General features: G+C 47.5%; 2 protein-coding genes across 2 annotated transcripts in view; both read left to right on the top strand.

Moving 5' to 3' along the window:
* The first annotated feature begins 16 nt into the window (after nucleotides 1-16).
* naglu (N-acetylglucosaminidase, alpha) lies at nucleotides 17-8,263 on the top strand. The gene is made up of 6 exons (XM_069168536.1): nucleotides 17-2,158; nucleotides 4,306-4,453; nucleotides 4,544-4,690; nucleotides 4,810-4,895; nucleotides 5,513-5,769; nucleotides 5,968-8,263. Exons 1-6 carry the CDS (start codon nucleotides 1,740-1,742, stop codon nucleotides 7,173-7,175), a joined length of 2,265 nt encoding a protein of 754 aa, XP_069024637.1. The 5' UTR covers nucleotides 17-1,739; the 3' UTR covers nucleotides 7,176-8,263.
* Nucleotides 8,264-10,864: 2,601 nt separating this feature from the next.
* ipmkb (inositol polyphosphate multikinase b) overlaps nucleotides 10,865-17,094 on the top strand; it is a 19,454-nt gene continuing 13,224 nt past the window's right edge. The window contains exons 1-2 of the mRNA XM_069168538.1: nucleotides 10,865-11,931; nucleotides 15,241-15,326. Of these exons, the coding sequence (XP_069024639.1) occupies nucleotides 11,745-11,931; nucleotides 15,241-15,326 (273 nt within the window). The 5' untranslated portion in view covers nucleotides 10,865-11,744. The remainder of the gene's footprint in view (nucleotides 11,932-15,240; nucleotides 15,327-17,094) is intronic.

The following is a 17,094-nucleotide window of genomic DNA, read 5'->3' as shown; positions in this document are numbered from 1 at the left end:
GCAATCCCACTTCTGTGAAATCAAGCTGTCCAGTTTGGATCAACACTGATTGAGGATCAGTTTCACCTGCTGTTGTACAAATGGAACAAACAGGTGGAAATGAGGCAATTATCAAGACAACCCTATAAAGGAACGGTTCTGCAGGTGGTGACCACAGACCGTTTCTCTGTCCTCGTCCTTCCTGGATGATTTTTGTCCCTTTTGCATTTTGCCAGTGTCCTCACCACTAGAGGGAGCATGAGGTGTCTCCAACCCACAGAAGTTGTTCAGGTAGTGCAGCTCATCCAGGATGGCACATCAATGCACACTGTGGCAAGAAGGTTTGCTGTGTCTGTCAGCACAGTGTCAAGAGGACGGAGGACATACCGGGAGACGGGCCGGTCCACCAGGAGACGTGGAGGGGGCCGTAGGAGGACAACGACCCGGCAGCGGGACCGCTATCTGCTCCTTTGTGCAAGGAGGAGCAGGAGGAGCGCTGCCAGAGCCCTACAAAATGACCTCCAGCAGGCCACTAATGTGCATGTTTCTGCTCAAACTGTCAGAAACAGACTCCATGAGGGCGGTACGAGGACCCGACGTCCACAAGTGGGGTCTGTGCTCACAGCCCAACACCGTGCGGGGCGACCGGACTTTACCGGAGAACACCGAGATCGGCAGCTTCTCCGTCGGCGTCCTGCGGTCTTCACGGATGAGAGCAGGTTCCCACTGAGCACATGTGACAGACGTGACGGAGTCTGGAGACGCCGTGGAGAACGTTCTGCTGCCTGCAACGTCCTCCAGCGGGACCGGGTCGGCGGCGGGTCAGCGACGGTCTGGGGAGGCGTTTCTTCAGAGGGCAGCGCAGCCCTCCGTGGGCTAGCCAGAGGTACCCTGACTGCCATTAGGTCCCGGGATGAGATCCTCAGACCCATTGAAGACCATCTGCTGGTGCAGCGGGTCCTGGGTTCTTCTGATGCAGGACAATGCTCGGCCTCATGTGGCTGGAGTGTGTCAGCAGTTCCTGCACGATGAAGGCATCGATGCTACGGACCGGCCCGCCCGTCCCCCAGACCTGAATCCAATCCAGCACATCCGGGACATCGCGTCTCGTTCCGTCCTCCGACGCCACGTCCACCGCAGACTGTCCGGGAGTGGACCGATGCTTTGATCCGGGTCTGGGAGGAGATCCCTCAGGAGAACATCCGTGGTCTCATCAGGAGCATGCCCAGGCGTTGTAGGGAGTGATACAGGCACGTGGAGGACACACACACTACTGAGACTCATTTGGACTTGTCTTCAGGAATCTCCACAGAAGTTGGATCAGCCTGTGATCTGATTTTTCCACTTTTATTTGGAGTATGATTCTGAATCCAGACCTCCATGGATAATGATTCTGATTTCCATTGATCATTCTGATGTTATTTTGTTCTCAACACATTCCACTATGTGATGAATCAAGATTTGAACTGGAAGATTTCATTCATTGAGATCTAGGATGTTGTTTAAGTGTTCCCTTTATTTTTTTTGGAGCAGTGTGTATACTCTGCTCCATGTGATCTTTATTTCCTTTCATCAAGGCACTTCTACAGTCTTACGGTCACATGACAGACTGATTACATGTCGAATAGCTGATTGGCTGAGAGGAATAATGAGACAGTAGCGGGCTCTCTGATTGGCCAGTACACTTCCTGGTTCTCTTGAGGAAGAAAGTTGATTTTTTTAAACGCACTGCGGGGAAACCGAGCTCATCTCGGAACAAGATGTCAACCCAAGGCGGCTGCTGCCTCCTTCTGGTTCTGGTCGTCCTCCTATGTATCCGCGTCAGCTGCCACTCCAAGTTTCCGGCTCTGGACCGCATCAGACCGGCAGCCAGCGACGAGGCTCAGGGCCGGGCGGCGGCGGAGCTGCTGCGGCGGCTGCTCGGATCTAGATCATCAGACTTCATCGTGTCGGTCAACAGCAGCTTGTCCAACGACAGCCTGGACGTGTGCGAGCTCCGGTCCACCAAACAGAACCGGGTCGTGGCCACCGGCAGCAGCGGGGTGGCCGTTGCTTCTGGGATCTACAACTACCTCAAGTACTTCTGTGACTGCCACGTCTCCTGGTCCGGAACCCAGCTGGACCTTCCGAACCCGCTGCCGAGGCTCAGCGGCGTCCTGCGGATCAACACCCCGCACAGGTATGTTACACACCTGCACCTGCGCAGAGAACAGGTCCACGGTTTGAAGCGCGTTTCCTGCCCTCAGCCAGTCTATCTGTCCACGTGATACTCAGGTCTGTCTGCAGGTGTTTGTCTCGTGGTTCAGGTTAAATAATTAAATTAAACTGCACCTGTTTCCATCAACACCTGAGAGCAGCGCCCCCTTCAGGACAGCAGGACACTCCTCACCTGTCCCCTGTCCTCACCTGTCCATCACGTGTTGTTGTTTCTTATTCAGGTCTAATTTACAACCACACTACTTAAAAACTGTAAATTCAAATTATCAAATAAAAAGTGACTGAAACAAATATCATCATCATCATCCTCATTCTCACCTTCATTCTCATCAGCTTTGAGGTCAAACAGATTAATCACAGCTGCTGATTAAACTCAACAGAAAGTTTTCAGAGTTTCAAACTTTAATCTGCTAAATTTTTATTTGTTTAAAATCTGTTCGGCACTTCACCTCCACTGTAATCAGAACGTGGGGACAGGGGAAGACGGGTAAGGACAGGTGCAAACAAGTGAGGACAAATGATGACAGGTGAGACAAGTGAGGACAGGGGAAGACAGGTGTAGACAGCTGAGGACAGGTGAGACAAGTGAGGACAGAAGAGGATAGGTGAGGTGCATCATCAGGCTGCAGCATGAGGTGGTTCACCAAATTAATAAGTCGATAGCAGACCTCAGGATCTCCACATGATCTCTGAGCTTTAATAAAATGCACCATAACCTCCCTGATATTTTATTGGACATAAAGATTAATCTGAGTTTTTGCTGTCACTTTTGAAAAATGGGAGAAAAACAAGTGTTGCGTATATTTTTTTCAGTTCCTTAATGTAATAATAATATTTAATTAAATAGTTAAAATACTTTAAATACAGACAATAATTACTCTATAATTATAATAAATCTAATTAGTAATTTAATTTTAAACTGACTATTGAACATTTTGTATTTGTACTTCTGATGTTCATGGAAGTCAAGAGAGTCTGCGTGTTTTTAAAGCTATAAAAAGTGATCTGATCAGAGTCTAACAAAACCACCAGCCAAAGGGGCGGGGCCAGTTAATGATTGATCAGGGGCAGTTCTTCAGCAAGTCACTCATAGTCCAAACGCAGAGTGTGTGTTCGGTGTGTGTTAGTTGTAGGTAAACAGTAAGCCTCTTCTTCCTGTTCAGGTGATACAGAGCTTTATTAGAGCCGTTTTATAATGGTCACGTATGAAACTCATCACTTCATGTAGTTCAGCTCCGTGTAGTGTGTTTGTACATGTTTGGATTTTAAGATGGAGATGGTGACCCCCCCATGCGTGACAAATGTTGTCATTATGTTTCATTGTTTATTGGGAGCAGTATGGACACTTGTTGAAGGACCTCCCTCTATTATCTGGGGAGCATTAGAGCCGCTTCAGCTCACCTCAGTTATGTCATGTGCAGCCATGGCAGCACCGTGTGCTTCCCAGGACCAACCTCAGCCCTGTTTCCTGTTGGAGGCTTCAGTCCTCCCGCAGCAGCAGGTTCCTCTGGTTTGTCCGACTTCCTGTGACGGAGGATCACGGCTCTGCTACATGTACAACCAGCTGGAAATGTGCTCCAGGATGAATTCCACTGAACAGCTGCTGACATGTGAAGTGAGGAACATGCAGAAGTCATGAGAGGAGTGTCTTTATCACTATCTCTCTCTGCTGTTCAGCCTCAGTGTGAGTGGATTTGGATGTTTTATTCCAGCACATTGGTTCTGAAATGAAAGGGTGACTGAGGTCAGCATGAAATGTCAGCGTTAGTACTGGTCTCTTTGGCTCGTCTGGCTCCAGGAATAAGGAACTTAATGTTTGGTTGGTTCAAGCCTCACATCGTTCACAACGTTCACTTTCTCGTCGTTCACTTTCTCGTCGTTCCCGCCTCACGATTTCAGGGAGCTCCTGAAGATTCACCTGCTCATCAACATGAAGCAGAGAAACTAATGTGTTGTATTTTCCTTCAGAGTGACGGTGACTGTTCCTCCATGATGCTCTGCAGACTGCAGCGTCTGACAACATTTCACTTCCTGTTCACATTATTCTTTACAGTTTGTGTTGAAGGCTGCTGTGATATTAACGTCCATGCTCTGTGTGTTGCTGTGTAGATTCCGGTATTACCAGAACGTCTGCACCTTCAGCTACTCCTCCGTCTGGTGGGACTGGTCCCGATGGGAGAGAGAGATCGACTGGATGGCCCTCAATGGAATCAACCTGCCGCTGGCTTTCACTGGACAGGAAGCTCTGTGGCAGGAGGTAAGAGCTGATGGGATGATGGCAGGGATCATGAGATCATTCCTCCATGATCTGTGGAGCAGAGTTCTGACCCGGTTGGTTCCCCTTCAGGTGTACCGGGCTCTCGGTTTAAACCAGTCCGAGATCGAAGAGTTCTTCTCAGGCCCGGCCTTTCTCGCCTGGAACCGCATGGCTAACATGTTCCGGTTTGGTGGACCTCTGCCACAGTCCTGGCACGTGAACCAGCTGACCCTCCAGGTACCGACACACATGTAGCAACAACACACACTGAGAGTGACGCGCACTGAGAGTAACACTCTCTTCCTCACTCCTCCTCACTCCTCCTCTCTCTTCCTCACTCTTCCTCACTCTTTCAGTTTAAAATCTTAGAGCGAATGAGAAGCCTCGGCATGATTCCCGTGCTGCCAGCCTTCTCCGGGAACATCCCCCTTGGAATCCTCAGGTGAGTTTGTTTGTGTCTTATAACGCTGCACCAATGGATCCACCAGTCCAGCTACCAGTGTCCACCAAAGTGTTGTTTCCTGAGTACAGAATATTTTTAAATTGTTTAAATGAAGCAGCTCGACATGACTTGCTGAAAGTTCATTCTGCGGTAAACGTTTGGTGATTTTTATTTTTCAGGTCAGCGAGAGTTTAAAAATATTAACGTTGCGTTCGTCACTGTCACCAGCCCTCCAATCATAGTGAAGGAGGGGCGGGACAAACACTGCTAATCACCGATACTGGTGTCTGATCGGTCCGCCTTTCAGAGTGTTGTTCAAACGTTAACAGGAGCTGAGTTACCAGACGGTATTCACAAAGAGGAACACTGAAGCTGTGGGCGACAAGTTGGCGGAGTCAGGTAAACTTTATGTGGCGGCTTTACAGAACATTGAGGCCTGTCTTCATGAAGGCAGCCTCGACCCACCTCTGAGCGCAGATGTCCAGGAAAGGACTAGAGACGTCCCTCCAGCTGAGTTCCTACATCCTGTTTACTGGCTGCCTGGCAGCTTTAGATCATGAACACGTCCATGTGTCAGAGCGCTACGCTGCCTCACTGATGTGCTTCCTGTGTTTCAGGCTCCATCCAGAAGCCAATGTGACCCGACTCGGAGCTTGGGCTCATTTCAACTGCAGCTTCTCGTGCACCTATATCTTGGACCCCCGGGACCCACTCTTCCTCCAGATCGGCTCCCTCTATCTGTCCCAGGTGGTGAAGACGTTTGGGACGGATCACATCTACAACACGGACACCTTCAATGAGATGACTCCGCCCTCCTCTGACTCCGCCTACCTGTCTGCAGTGAGCCGCTCCGTCTTTGCCTCCATGACTGCAGGTGCGTGTCCTGTTCATGTTGGATGTTTTGAAGCTGACGGGCCGATCGGCCATCTGAATTCTGACATCTGTTGGTAGAAATCCAATGATCCTCCTAGTTTGATGACTTGTTGTCCAGACGCTCGAGCTGCCTGCTGGGTTTCAGCCATGTTTGACTTCCAATGTTGACCCTCATCCAAACCTCATTTTGTCTCCCCAGTTGATCCTCAGGCCGTTTGGCTGATGCAGGGCTGGCTGTTCTTCAGCGATGCAGCGTTCTGGAAGCCGACCCAGATCCGGGCTCTGCTCCACGGAGTGCCCCTCGGACGGATGATCGTGCTGGACCTGTTTGCAGAGACAGAGCCAATTTTCTCCTACACTGAGTCCTTCTATGGACAGCCCTTCATCTGGTGTATGCTGCACAACTTTGGGGGCAACAGCGGTTTCTACGGCACAGTCGAGAGCATCAACTCGGGGCCCTTCAAAGCCTTGCACTTTCCCAACTCCACCATGGTGGGCATCGGTATGACGCCCGAGGGCATCGAGCAGAACCCCGTGATGTATGAGCTCATGAGTGAGCTGGCGTGGCGCAAGGAGCCGGTCAACTTGGCCAAGTGGGCGTCGCTGTACGCGGTACGTCGCTATGGAAGCACGCAAGAGAGCCTGACCGCAGCATGGAGGCTCCTGTTCGCCAGCGTTTACAACTGCACCGTGCCACATTACCGGAACCACAACCACAGCCCACTGGTACACCGGCCCTCCTTTCGCATGAACGCTGGCCTTTGGTACGACCCGGCGGACTTGTGCCGAGCCTGGAAACTCATGATGGAGGCGGCGCCCTCTCTCATGTCCAAGGAGACCTTCCGGTACGATCTTGTGGATGTGACTCGGCAGGTCCTCCAAGTCCTAACAACATCCTTCTACCAGGATATCGCCGACGCTTTCCAGAACCAGAAGCTGCCGGAGCTGTTGACCGCGGGCGGCGTGCTGGTCTACGACCTGCTGCCGGAGCTCAATCGTCTGCTGAGTAGTGACAGGAACTTCCTGCTGGGGGCGTGGCTGGAGCAGGCGCGATCCATGGCCATCGATGAGAAGGAGGCGCAGATCTATGACATGAATGCCAGAAACCAGCTCACCCTGTGGGGGCCCAGCGGTGAGATCCTGGACTACGCCAGCAAAGAGTGGGGGGGCCTGATGGAGGACTACTACGCCCAGCGATGGGGCCTGTTTGTCCAGACGCTGGTGGAGTGCCTGGACACTGGACGGCCCTTCAAGCAGGACACCTTCAACCAGGCGGTTTTCCAGGTAGAGAAGGGATTCATCTACAACGGCAGGAAGTACCCGACCAAACCTCAGGGAGACACGTACGCGGTCGCCCACAGGATCTTCCTCAAGTATTACCCACAAGCCTTAAAGAGACTAAAGTGAGCACAGGCTATACTTTGGAAAAACTTGTCTCCAGTCACAGCAAGAAGAATGTGTTGGTCAACCTCCGGCTCTGTGGCGGAAACTAAACCGACAGGAACCTCTTTGCACACGTAGTTAATCAGAAGTATGTAGTTGATTTTCACTTGATGTTCTTACTGATCCGCTGATGCCTCAGAGTTGATCACAATCTGAGATTCTGTTTGTAAACGAAGACATGTTGGTACTGATGTTAAAGAAAGGGCTTGTGATGTTAAGAAGTAAATATACATAATATATAATCGGACCAAAGTTAGTCACTGAACACAACAACCTGCTGGTGGTTGGCTCTTTGGTTGGTTGTTTGGGACCGCCCCCCCCCCCCCCCCCCCCCGCCCCACCACACACACACACACTCTTCCAAACACAGCAGCAATCACACAGCCCAGACATTTGTAAACAGGAAGTGGAAGATGTGGCGACATCCAGACTGATTTCTCTTCACGTGCAGATCAAACCAGAGATATGACTGTTTGTTTACAGGAGGCTGTTTCACATCTGAGTCAGCTGATCTCCACATGGGACACAAACCAGCTGATCTCTTCTTTAACTTTCAGGTTCGTAGTTGTAGCTGCAGACACATCCTGAAATGTGACTCCTGAAGGAGGTGATAGTTTTAGAAATGGGTATTGATAATACTGGGATTTATTGTGAGTGTTGCTAGCAGCAGAATTACCAAACCACCCAGTGCCTTCGATCTTCTCCACCATGTTCCTACCTAATGTTCATAGTGTGTGTGTGCGTGCGTGCCGCTCACTGATCACCAGACAGCTTCATGTCTTGTCCCTGCAGGATTTTTCCCATAAAAATATATGATATATATTTTTGTCTGAAAATGAGTAGATGTCATTTTACATGTGCATCAACTGCTTTCTGAAAAATGATCTTTCTATGCATCACAGTGTTTGTGAGATGTAGTTGTAGGAGAACTCTGATCTGTAGACACAACAAACCGTCATGCTGCATCATGTTAGTTTCTCTATTGTTCAAATGATATTTTTGTATTTTAATGAATTAAAACTTGATTCTTCAACTCAAGCATTTCAACAAAATCTGTGACAATAACTGGACTTTATGCTGCTCAGGGAAGAGAGACGTGAGAAAGTGAGAGAGACTTTGTGAGAGTGAGCGAGAGAGTCCCTTTAATACCAACAATCTACGAGGTTTCCAACGTTCACCAGATAAAAAACATCTTACCGTGTTAATATGAAGAAACGTTCAGTATTTAGTTGACAGGTGTTTTGGGATCTCAGAGTTAAAGATCAGCTGTGAAAACATTAAAAACTGCATTTTACAACCTTGTTTCCCAAAAGGTTGGTATGCTGTGTAAAATGTAAATAAAAACAATGATTATTAAATCACATGAACTCATATTTACTAGAAAATAGGACAACATATCAAATGTTGAAACTGAGAAATTTTGTATTTTTATGAGAAATATCTGCTTATTTTGACTTTGATGGCAGCAACACGTCTCTAGAAAGTTGTGACAGGGTCAAAAAAAGACTGGAAAAGTTGTGTAATACCACAACAAACACCTGGTGGAACATCTGACAACTAATGAGGCAACAGATCAGTGACATGATTGGGTATAAAAAGATGATTTCAGAGAGGCAGAGTCTCTCAGCAGTGAAGATGGGGAGGTTCACCACTCTGAAAGACTGTGTTGGAAAATAGTTCAACAATCTAAGAATAATGTTCCTCAACGTAAAACTACAAAGAATTAGTGGATTTCATCGTCTACGGTTCATAATATCATTAAAAGATTCAGAGAATCTGGAGAAATCTCTGAACACAAGGGACAAGGCTGGAAACCAATATTGGATGGTGGTGATCTTCGGGCCCTCAGGCAGCACTGCATTAAAAACACACTATTCTGGAGTGGAAATCACTGCATGGGCTCAGGAACACTTGTGAAAACCATCGTCTGTGAACACAGTTCATCGCTGCGTCCACAAATGCAGGTTAAAACTCTCCAAAGAAGAATCCAGATAGAAACATGATCCAGAAACACCGCCGCCTTCTCTGGACCGAGATCATTGAAGATGGACTGAGGTGAAGTGGACAACTGTCCTGAGGTCTGATGGATCACAATCTGAGATTCTGTTTGGAAATCATGGACGCTGCATCCTCCAGGTTAAAGAGGAGAGGGACCATCCAGCTTGTTATCAGCTCAGTTCTAAAGCCAGCATCTGTGATGGTACAGGGATGCATTAGTGCACATGGCATGGGTAGCTTGAACATCTGGAAGGAAGCATTAATGCTGAATGATATATTCAGGTTTTGGAGCAACATATGCTGCCATCCAGACAACGTCTCTTTCAGGGAAGGTCTTGTTTATTTCAGCAGAACAACGTCCAACCACATTCTGCACATATTCCAACAGCATGGTTCTCTAGTAGAAGAGTCCGCTGATAAACTGGCCTCCTGCAGTCCAGACCTGTCAATCATTGAAAACATCTGGAGCATCAGGACATGAACAATACAACAAAGGAGACCCTGAACTGTTGAGCAGCTGAAATCCTTTATCACCTAGTTTCTGGGAATGTTTTCTCTGTAAACTGTTTACTGACTCCAGTGTTTATTTGTGTTGATGGATGTTTACAGCGACGGTAGATCAAATTAAAGGTCAGAGCGCTCAGGGACCTGATGAACCTGCAGGGTTTCTGTGATGTCATCACATCGTTATTCAAATCTTTATTTAAATATCTTTAATATTAAATATCTTCATTTCAATATGACATCATCACTTTATTGATTGATTATATATGACACATTTTGGCTGGAAACATTCATGTTTGATGGAGCTGTTAAAACACGTTTGTGATGTCACAAGTCCTTAAAGTTCTCTACCACTGGTTCATCTTTAATGTTTAACAGCTTGTTACTTCATCAGGATCAGATCCTCAGGAAAACATGGAGGACAACGTGGAGGACGGAGGACAACATGGTGGACAACATGGAGGACAGAGGACAACATGGACGACAGAGGATAACGTAGAGGACAATATGGAGGACAACGTGGAGGACCTGGAGGATAGCATGAAGGACAGAGGACAACGTGGAGGACCTGGAGGATAACATGGAGGACAGAGGACAACATGGAGGACAGGGGACAACATGGAGGACAGAGGACAACGTGGGGGACAACATGGAGGACAGGGGACAACATGGAGGACAGAGGATAACATGGAGGACAGAGGACAACGTGGATGACAGAGGACAACGTGGAGGACCTGGAGGATAACATGGAGGACAGAGGACAACATGGAGGACAGAGGACAACGTGGAGGATAACATGGAGGACAGAGGACAACATGGAGGACAGAGGACAACGTGGAGGACCTGGAGGATAACATGGAGGACAGAGGATAACATGGAGGACAGAGGACAACGTGGAGGATAACATGGAGGACAGAGGACAACGTGGAGGACAACATGAAGGACAAGGCAGCAGTCACCCTTCTTGGAGCTGTACTTCAGAGAGTATTCGAGTAAATGTACTTATGACTGATAACGATGTGATCTGATGGGTTGTGGACGTGCACGTGCCGCCTCAGGTCTGTAAGGCTGCCGTCGGTGGATAACAGGAAGTTTTTGCGACAGTCGTGGCAGGTGTCGCAAACGTGTGGGCTGCTGTGGACGCAGCTGGTGACGTCAGAGGAAGCCGCCCACACTGACCTGGATTTGTGTGTCCGAGCAGGACTCCGCCGACCCGCTTCACATCGTGGACGGTAGGACCACCGGTACCGATGCTGTGCGCCGCTTCACCTCACAGACGTCCTCGTGGAAGGCGGCCGTACGGCACGTGTGATGTCCCGCAGGTCGGTCGGTGTGTGACGTGAGGACGGGCTCGTGCAGCAGCTACTTGGACCGGACCCGGACCCGGACTGAACAGCCTCTTTGAGCATCTCCGGTCCTTCAGTGTCTCCGCCGGGTGGATGTCCACCGTGAGGGAGGACGAGCAGCGGCACACCTGACCCGGACACACCACACCGGAAGCTGGCATAGGAGCGTTTAATGTAAAAATGGAGGTGGGGACCGAGCAGATCGGTACGTGACCCCCCGCCGGCCCAGTTTTCATGTAAGAGAACCTACTTTTACTCCCGTGGACATTTCGGTACCTGCACGGCTTCGGTGCTTTTATTTTGGAAGCTGCGAACGGAAATTGTGCCGGGCAGCGCGCGCCCTTGACGCTGGTCGGAAGTGGGATGTGGTCAGGGTGTACTTCTGCTGCCGTCCGCGATATGAACACCAGTCGATGCGCGCGGCTCCGGGGGCCCTGCTTCACAGCCGGACGCAACGGGGGACCACAGCGGTGCTGTCCGCCACCGGAGACCGGGACCGAGGCTGCCGCGCCGGGTTCGTGTGGACGGGAGCTCGGAGGCTTCCCGACCACTGGGCTGCATTTCAGTGCTTACATAATAACAGAATGTGAACATCCGTGACTTTTACATTTATTTTAGTTTGTACAAAGACCTTCACCCTCTCTTTTTATTTTGAATCTTTTATTTTGTTCAACATCCGGGGAGGATGGAGTCCTCTCTGGCGCTCGGCAGACTGGAACTGACCCCCGGCTCAGCCGCTGTCGGGGTCAGCTTGACCCCGCGACTCGCTAAAGACAAGCCCGTCCTGCGGCCCCAGGACCCGGCTCACCTGGACGGCTGCGTCCCGCTGTCGCACCAGGTGGCGGGTCACAAGTACGGAGTGGACAAAGTGGGTGAGTCACGGCACTTCCTGGTCCGAACCCGCACACTGTCCTCTCACTGGGTCCACGGGGGACATCGTGTCCACGGGGACATCGTGCCTCCTGTCAGGCTCACAATTAACCCTCAGAGTACTTTCACAGCAGGACACACCTGTCCTCTGCTGCAGGTGTGTTTCTGTGTTTAAATCAGGTGGTTTCTACCTGCGTGAAGGAGCAGCATGTAAATGACGTCATTCATCCACCTGTTCACAGGAAGTAGGTGATCTGTCACAGATAGTCCACCTGCTACATCTACTACTATATCTACTCCACCCGCTACATCTACTACTATATCTACTCCACCCGCTACATCTACTGCTATATCTACTCCACCTGCTACATCTACTACTATATCTACCCCACCTGCTGCATCTACTACGACATCTACTACTATGTTTACTCCACCTGCTACATCTACTACTACATCTACTACTACTACATTTACTACACCTGCTACATCTACTACTACATTTACTACACCTGCTACATCTACTACTACATTTATTATACCTGCTACATCTACTACTACGTTTATTACACCTGCTACATCTACTACTACATCTGCTACACCTGCAACACCTGCAACATCAACCACACTTGCCATATCTACACCTGCTATATTCACTACACCTGCTATATCCACTACACCTGCTACATTTGCTACACTTGCTACATTTGCTACACCTGCTACACCTTCATTGGCCATGTAAAGGTGAAAGGTGAGCTGGTTGTGTGTCAGATGAATTCATTCCTTCTGGAAACATGAGTCCATTCAACAGGAGTGTGGAACAATCTTATCTCTGAGTGATGATTAACAGGTCAGGTGACTTCCTAGCAGCCGGAGAGGATGATGGGAGTGTCTGTAGTTATTCAGGAATGTTGTTGATCTTGTATTGCAGACTGCACTGTACTCCTCCCTGTTTAAATGTGTGTGTGGAGGGTTATTATGGTCTGTGAGGGAAGTGGATTTAAAATCAGAGGAGGTGTCTAGCTGCTCAGGTCAGGGGTCTGATTCTCCGGACCTACATGTTCTCATTCAGAACCAGAACCTGCAGGTCCTGAACTACATCGGGCCCTGTGCCAGTGTGAGTCAGCAGGTCCGTGTGTTGTCATGGTTACCATGCGGTTCAGGCCCAGCAAGTTGCTCTCCAAAGTAACTGTGCACACGTGGTGGTGAATTTTACTGCCGCAGCAAATCAATGTCCAGATGAGGTCAGAGGTCGACTTGATAATTCTCTCCGAGACGAAGGTCAGAACTCTTCTGTGATTAATCTGAAGCACTAATGACACACGACTGCTAACGAACGTCTGAACAAACAAGTGGTCAAAGGTCACTGTGATCCTACGTCTTGTTCTCGTGAATGTGATATCTTAAGAAAACCTTGAAGAAACTTCTTCACACTTGGTACCAACAATGAGCTGATCTAATTGAACAAAGGTCAAAGGTCACTGTGCGCTCATATCGATTTCCCACTGTGAACATGATATCACAGGAACACCTCCAGGAAGTAATCAGAGGTCATGATCAGGATATCTGGGAGGGAATGTAGCACCAATGTTCACTTGGCATCCACAATGGAGGGAGTTGACTCTAGGTTAGGTTAGGTAGTTACTTTATTAATCCCAGAGGGGAAATTTTTTCACTACAGCAGCATACAGGAAGCAATAAGATAATAATAGAATACTAGAAAGCAATAAAATAGCAGTAAAAAATATAAAATGCACAGTATATACAGTACAGTACATATCTATATATTTTATATACAAACAACCAAGAACACAGACAACAGTGTTATTGTTGTGTGATGGATTTTGCCAGAGGTGAGTTATTGTACAGTCAACGAGAGTAAACAATAACAATGCCCCCTACCAGAAAAGTGGAAAAATTACGGTCCATTGTCTGACCGTTCACTTAACACATGTGAAGAAGAAAAAAACAACAACTCCGAAGAGAGGAGAAAGAAAGAAAAATACTTAAAACAAAACACACTCGGGGGGAGCTGCTGTAAAAGGTCAGAGGTTAAAGGTCACTGTGACCTCTCAGGGATGAACTGATTTGTTTGTGGCCATAACTCAATGAATTATTTATTAATGAATTAATTATAATTATGACCACATTTCACAGAAACATGTAACTGAATAACGTGATTATTATTCTGAGCAGGAGACCGTGACCATGTAAATAAATACATTTTTATATTTATATATGTGTGTGTGTGTGTGTGTGTGTATATATATATATGTATTTTTTTACACTAACTGTGCTGATTGTATAGATCCTCTGAGCTGTCAGGACTCAAGCTGTCTCAACCATCGATGTTTCATAATGTATATCCTTACAGACACATTTCTGACTTCTGACAGATATTCCTGTAAACTACAGCTTCAGCAGTGAGTAGAGACAGACCTCTGGACCAGCAGAGTTTCATTACCGTATCAATGTGTCGTTTTAAAACACTGTTGATCACAGTCTTGGAACTCTGTTCATGTTAAAGTTGGACCAATCACAGACCAGCATGGTGATGTCATGGTCAGGTGTTCTTTTTAAATGTAGTTCCAGTGGTGGTAGAGGAGCACCCTGTAGTCATTACTGATTGGTCAACAGCTGCTCCAGTAGTTTCTACATGAACCTCAGGTCTACTGCAGGAAGAGATGACTCTGTTTAGACTCTGTTTGGACACTCTGGACACTGTGTTTGGACTCTCTGTTTGGACTCTGGACTCTTTTTGGACTCTGTTTGGACTCTGTTTAGACTCTCTGTTTGGACTCTGTTTAGACTGTTTGGACTTTGTTTGGACTCTCTGTTTAGACTCTGTTTGGACTCTGGACACTCTGTTTGGACTCTGTTTGGACTCTCCGTTTGGACTCTGTACACTCTGTTTGGACTCTCTGTTTAGACTCTGTTTGGACTCTCTGTTTGGACTCTCTTTTTAGACTCTGTTATGACTCTGGATACTCTGTTACGACTCTCTTTTTAGAATCTGTTTGGACTCTCTGTTTGGTCTCTCTGTTTGGTCTCTCTGTTTGGTCTCTCCATTTGGACACTCTGTTTGGACTCTCTTTTTAGACTCTGTTTGGACTCTGTTATGACTGGATACTCTGTTTGGACTCTGTTACGACTCTCTTTTTAGACTCTGTTTGGACTCTCTGTTTGGACTCTGTTTAAGTCTGTGAACCAGTAGCCGATATTCTCCCAGGGATTCTGTAACAGCAGCTCCTGGTTTCTTCCTGAAGGTGTTCACTCCTCATCCGTTATACTCTGACATGTTTGTGTTGTTTCAGGTATCCTGCAGCACCCGGATGGAACGGTCCTGAAGCAGCTGCAGCCGCCACCCAGAGGTCCTCGAGAGAGGCAGTTCTACAGCATGGTAAAACTTCACTGACAACTTCTGATCAAATACTCCCAACTGTAACAATGGAATGATTTACAAATTCCACAAACTTATATTTAATTAAAGATAGACCCAAGACAACATATCAAACGTTGAAACTGAGACATTTTATTGTTTAATGAACAATATCTGCTCATTTAAAATTTTATTGCAGCAACACATCTCAAAAAAGTTGTGTAATGACTAAGAAATAAAAACACCTGGTGGAACATCTGACAACTAATGAGGTTATCATGGCAACAGATCAGTAACATGATTGGGTATAAAAAGATGATTTCAGAGAGGCGGAGTCTCTCAGCAGTGAAGATGGGGAGAGGTTCACCACTCTGAAAGACTGTTGGGAAAATAGTTCAACAATCTAAGAATAATGTTCTTCAACGTAAAACTACAAAGAATTAGTGGATTTCATCGTCTACGGTTCATAATATCATTAAAAGATTCAGAGAATCTGGAGAAATCTCTGAACACAAGGGACAAGGCTGGAAACCAATATTGGATGGTGGTGATCTTCGGGCCCTCAGGCAGCACTGCATTAAAAACACACTATTCTGGAGTGGAAATCACTGCATGGGCTCAGGAACACTTGTGAAAACCATCGTCTGTGAACACAGTTCATCGCTGCGTCCACAAATGCAGGTTAAAACTCTCCAAAGAAGAAACCAGATAGAAACATGATCCAGAAACACCGCCGCCTTCTCTGGACCGAGATCATTGAAGATGGACTGAGGTGAAGTGGACAACTGTCCTGAGGCCTGATGGATCCAAAATTGTAGTGTGTGTGTGTGTGTGTGTGTATGTATGAGTGTATACAGTGCCTTGCAAAAGTATTGACCCCCCCCCTTGGCGTATTTCTTTTTTTGTTGCCTTACAACCTGGAATTAAAATTGATTTTTTTTTTTTGGGGGGGGGGGGGTTGTATCATTTGATTTACACAACATGCCTACCACTTTGAAGATGCAAAATATGTTTTATTGTGAAACAAACAAGAAATAAGACAAAAAAACAGAAAACTTGAGCGTGCATCACTATTCACCCCCCCCCCCCCCCCCCCCCCCAAAAAAAAAGTCAATACTTTGTAGAGCCCCCTTTTGCAGCAATTACAGCTGCAAGTCTCTTGGGGTATGTATCTATAAGCTTGGCACATCTAGCCACTGGGATTTTTGCCCATTCTTCAAGGCAAAACTGCTCCAGCTCCTTCAAGTTGGATGGGTTTCGCTGGTGTACAGCAATCTTTAAGTCATACCACAGATTCTCAATTGGATTGAGGTCTGGGCTTTGACTAGGCCATTCCAAGACATTTAAATGTTTCCCCTTAAACCACTCGAGTGTTGCTTTAGCAGTGTGCTTAGGGTCATTGTCCTGCTGGAAGGTGAACCTCCGTCCCAGTCTCAAATCTCTGGAAGACTGAAACAGGTTTCCCTCAAGAATTTCCCTGTATTTAGCGCCATCCATCATTCCTTCAATTCTGACCAGTTTCCCAGTCCCTGCTGATGAAAAACATCCCCACAGCATGATGCTGCCACCACCATGCTTCACTGTGGGGATGGTGTTCTCGGGGTGATGAGAGGTGTTGGGTTTGCGCCAGACATAGCGTTTTCCTTGATGGCCAAAAAGCTCAATTTTAGTCTCATCTGACCAGAGTACCTTCTTCCATATGTTTGGGGAGTCTCCCACATGCCTTTTGGTGAACACCAAACGTGTTTGCTTATTTTTTTCTTTAAGCAATGGCTTTTTTCTGGCCACT

The sequence above is a fragment of the Embiotoca jacksoni genome, unplaced genomic scaffold (genome assembly GCF_022577435.1).
Source record: "Embiotoca jacksoni isolate LCO1_2020_lvr unplaced genomic scaffold, fEmbJac1.0.p SCAF_40, whole genome shotgun sequence".
NCBI classification, from domain to species: domain Eukaryota; kingdom Metazoa; phylum Chordata; class Actinopteri; family Embiotocidae; genus Embiotoca; species Embiotoca jacksoni.
Note: the sequence above shows the minus strand (reverse complement) of the source record. Positions and strands in the feature narration are given on the sequence as shown.

Coding starts and splice junctions, on each gene's coding strand:
- naglu (XM_069168536.1), top strand. CDS start 1,740: ATGTCAACCCAAGGCGGCTGCTGCCTCCTTCTGGTTCTGGTCGTCCTC. Junction 4,454..4,543: donor AGGAAGCTCTGTGGCAGGAG/GTAAGAGCTGAT, acceptor GTTCCCCTTCAG/GTGTACCGGGCTCTCGGTTT. Junction 5,770..5,967: donor CTTTGCCTCCATGACTGCAG/GTGCGTGTCCTG, acceptor TTGTCTCCCCAG/TTGATCCTCAGGCCGTTTGG.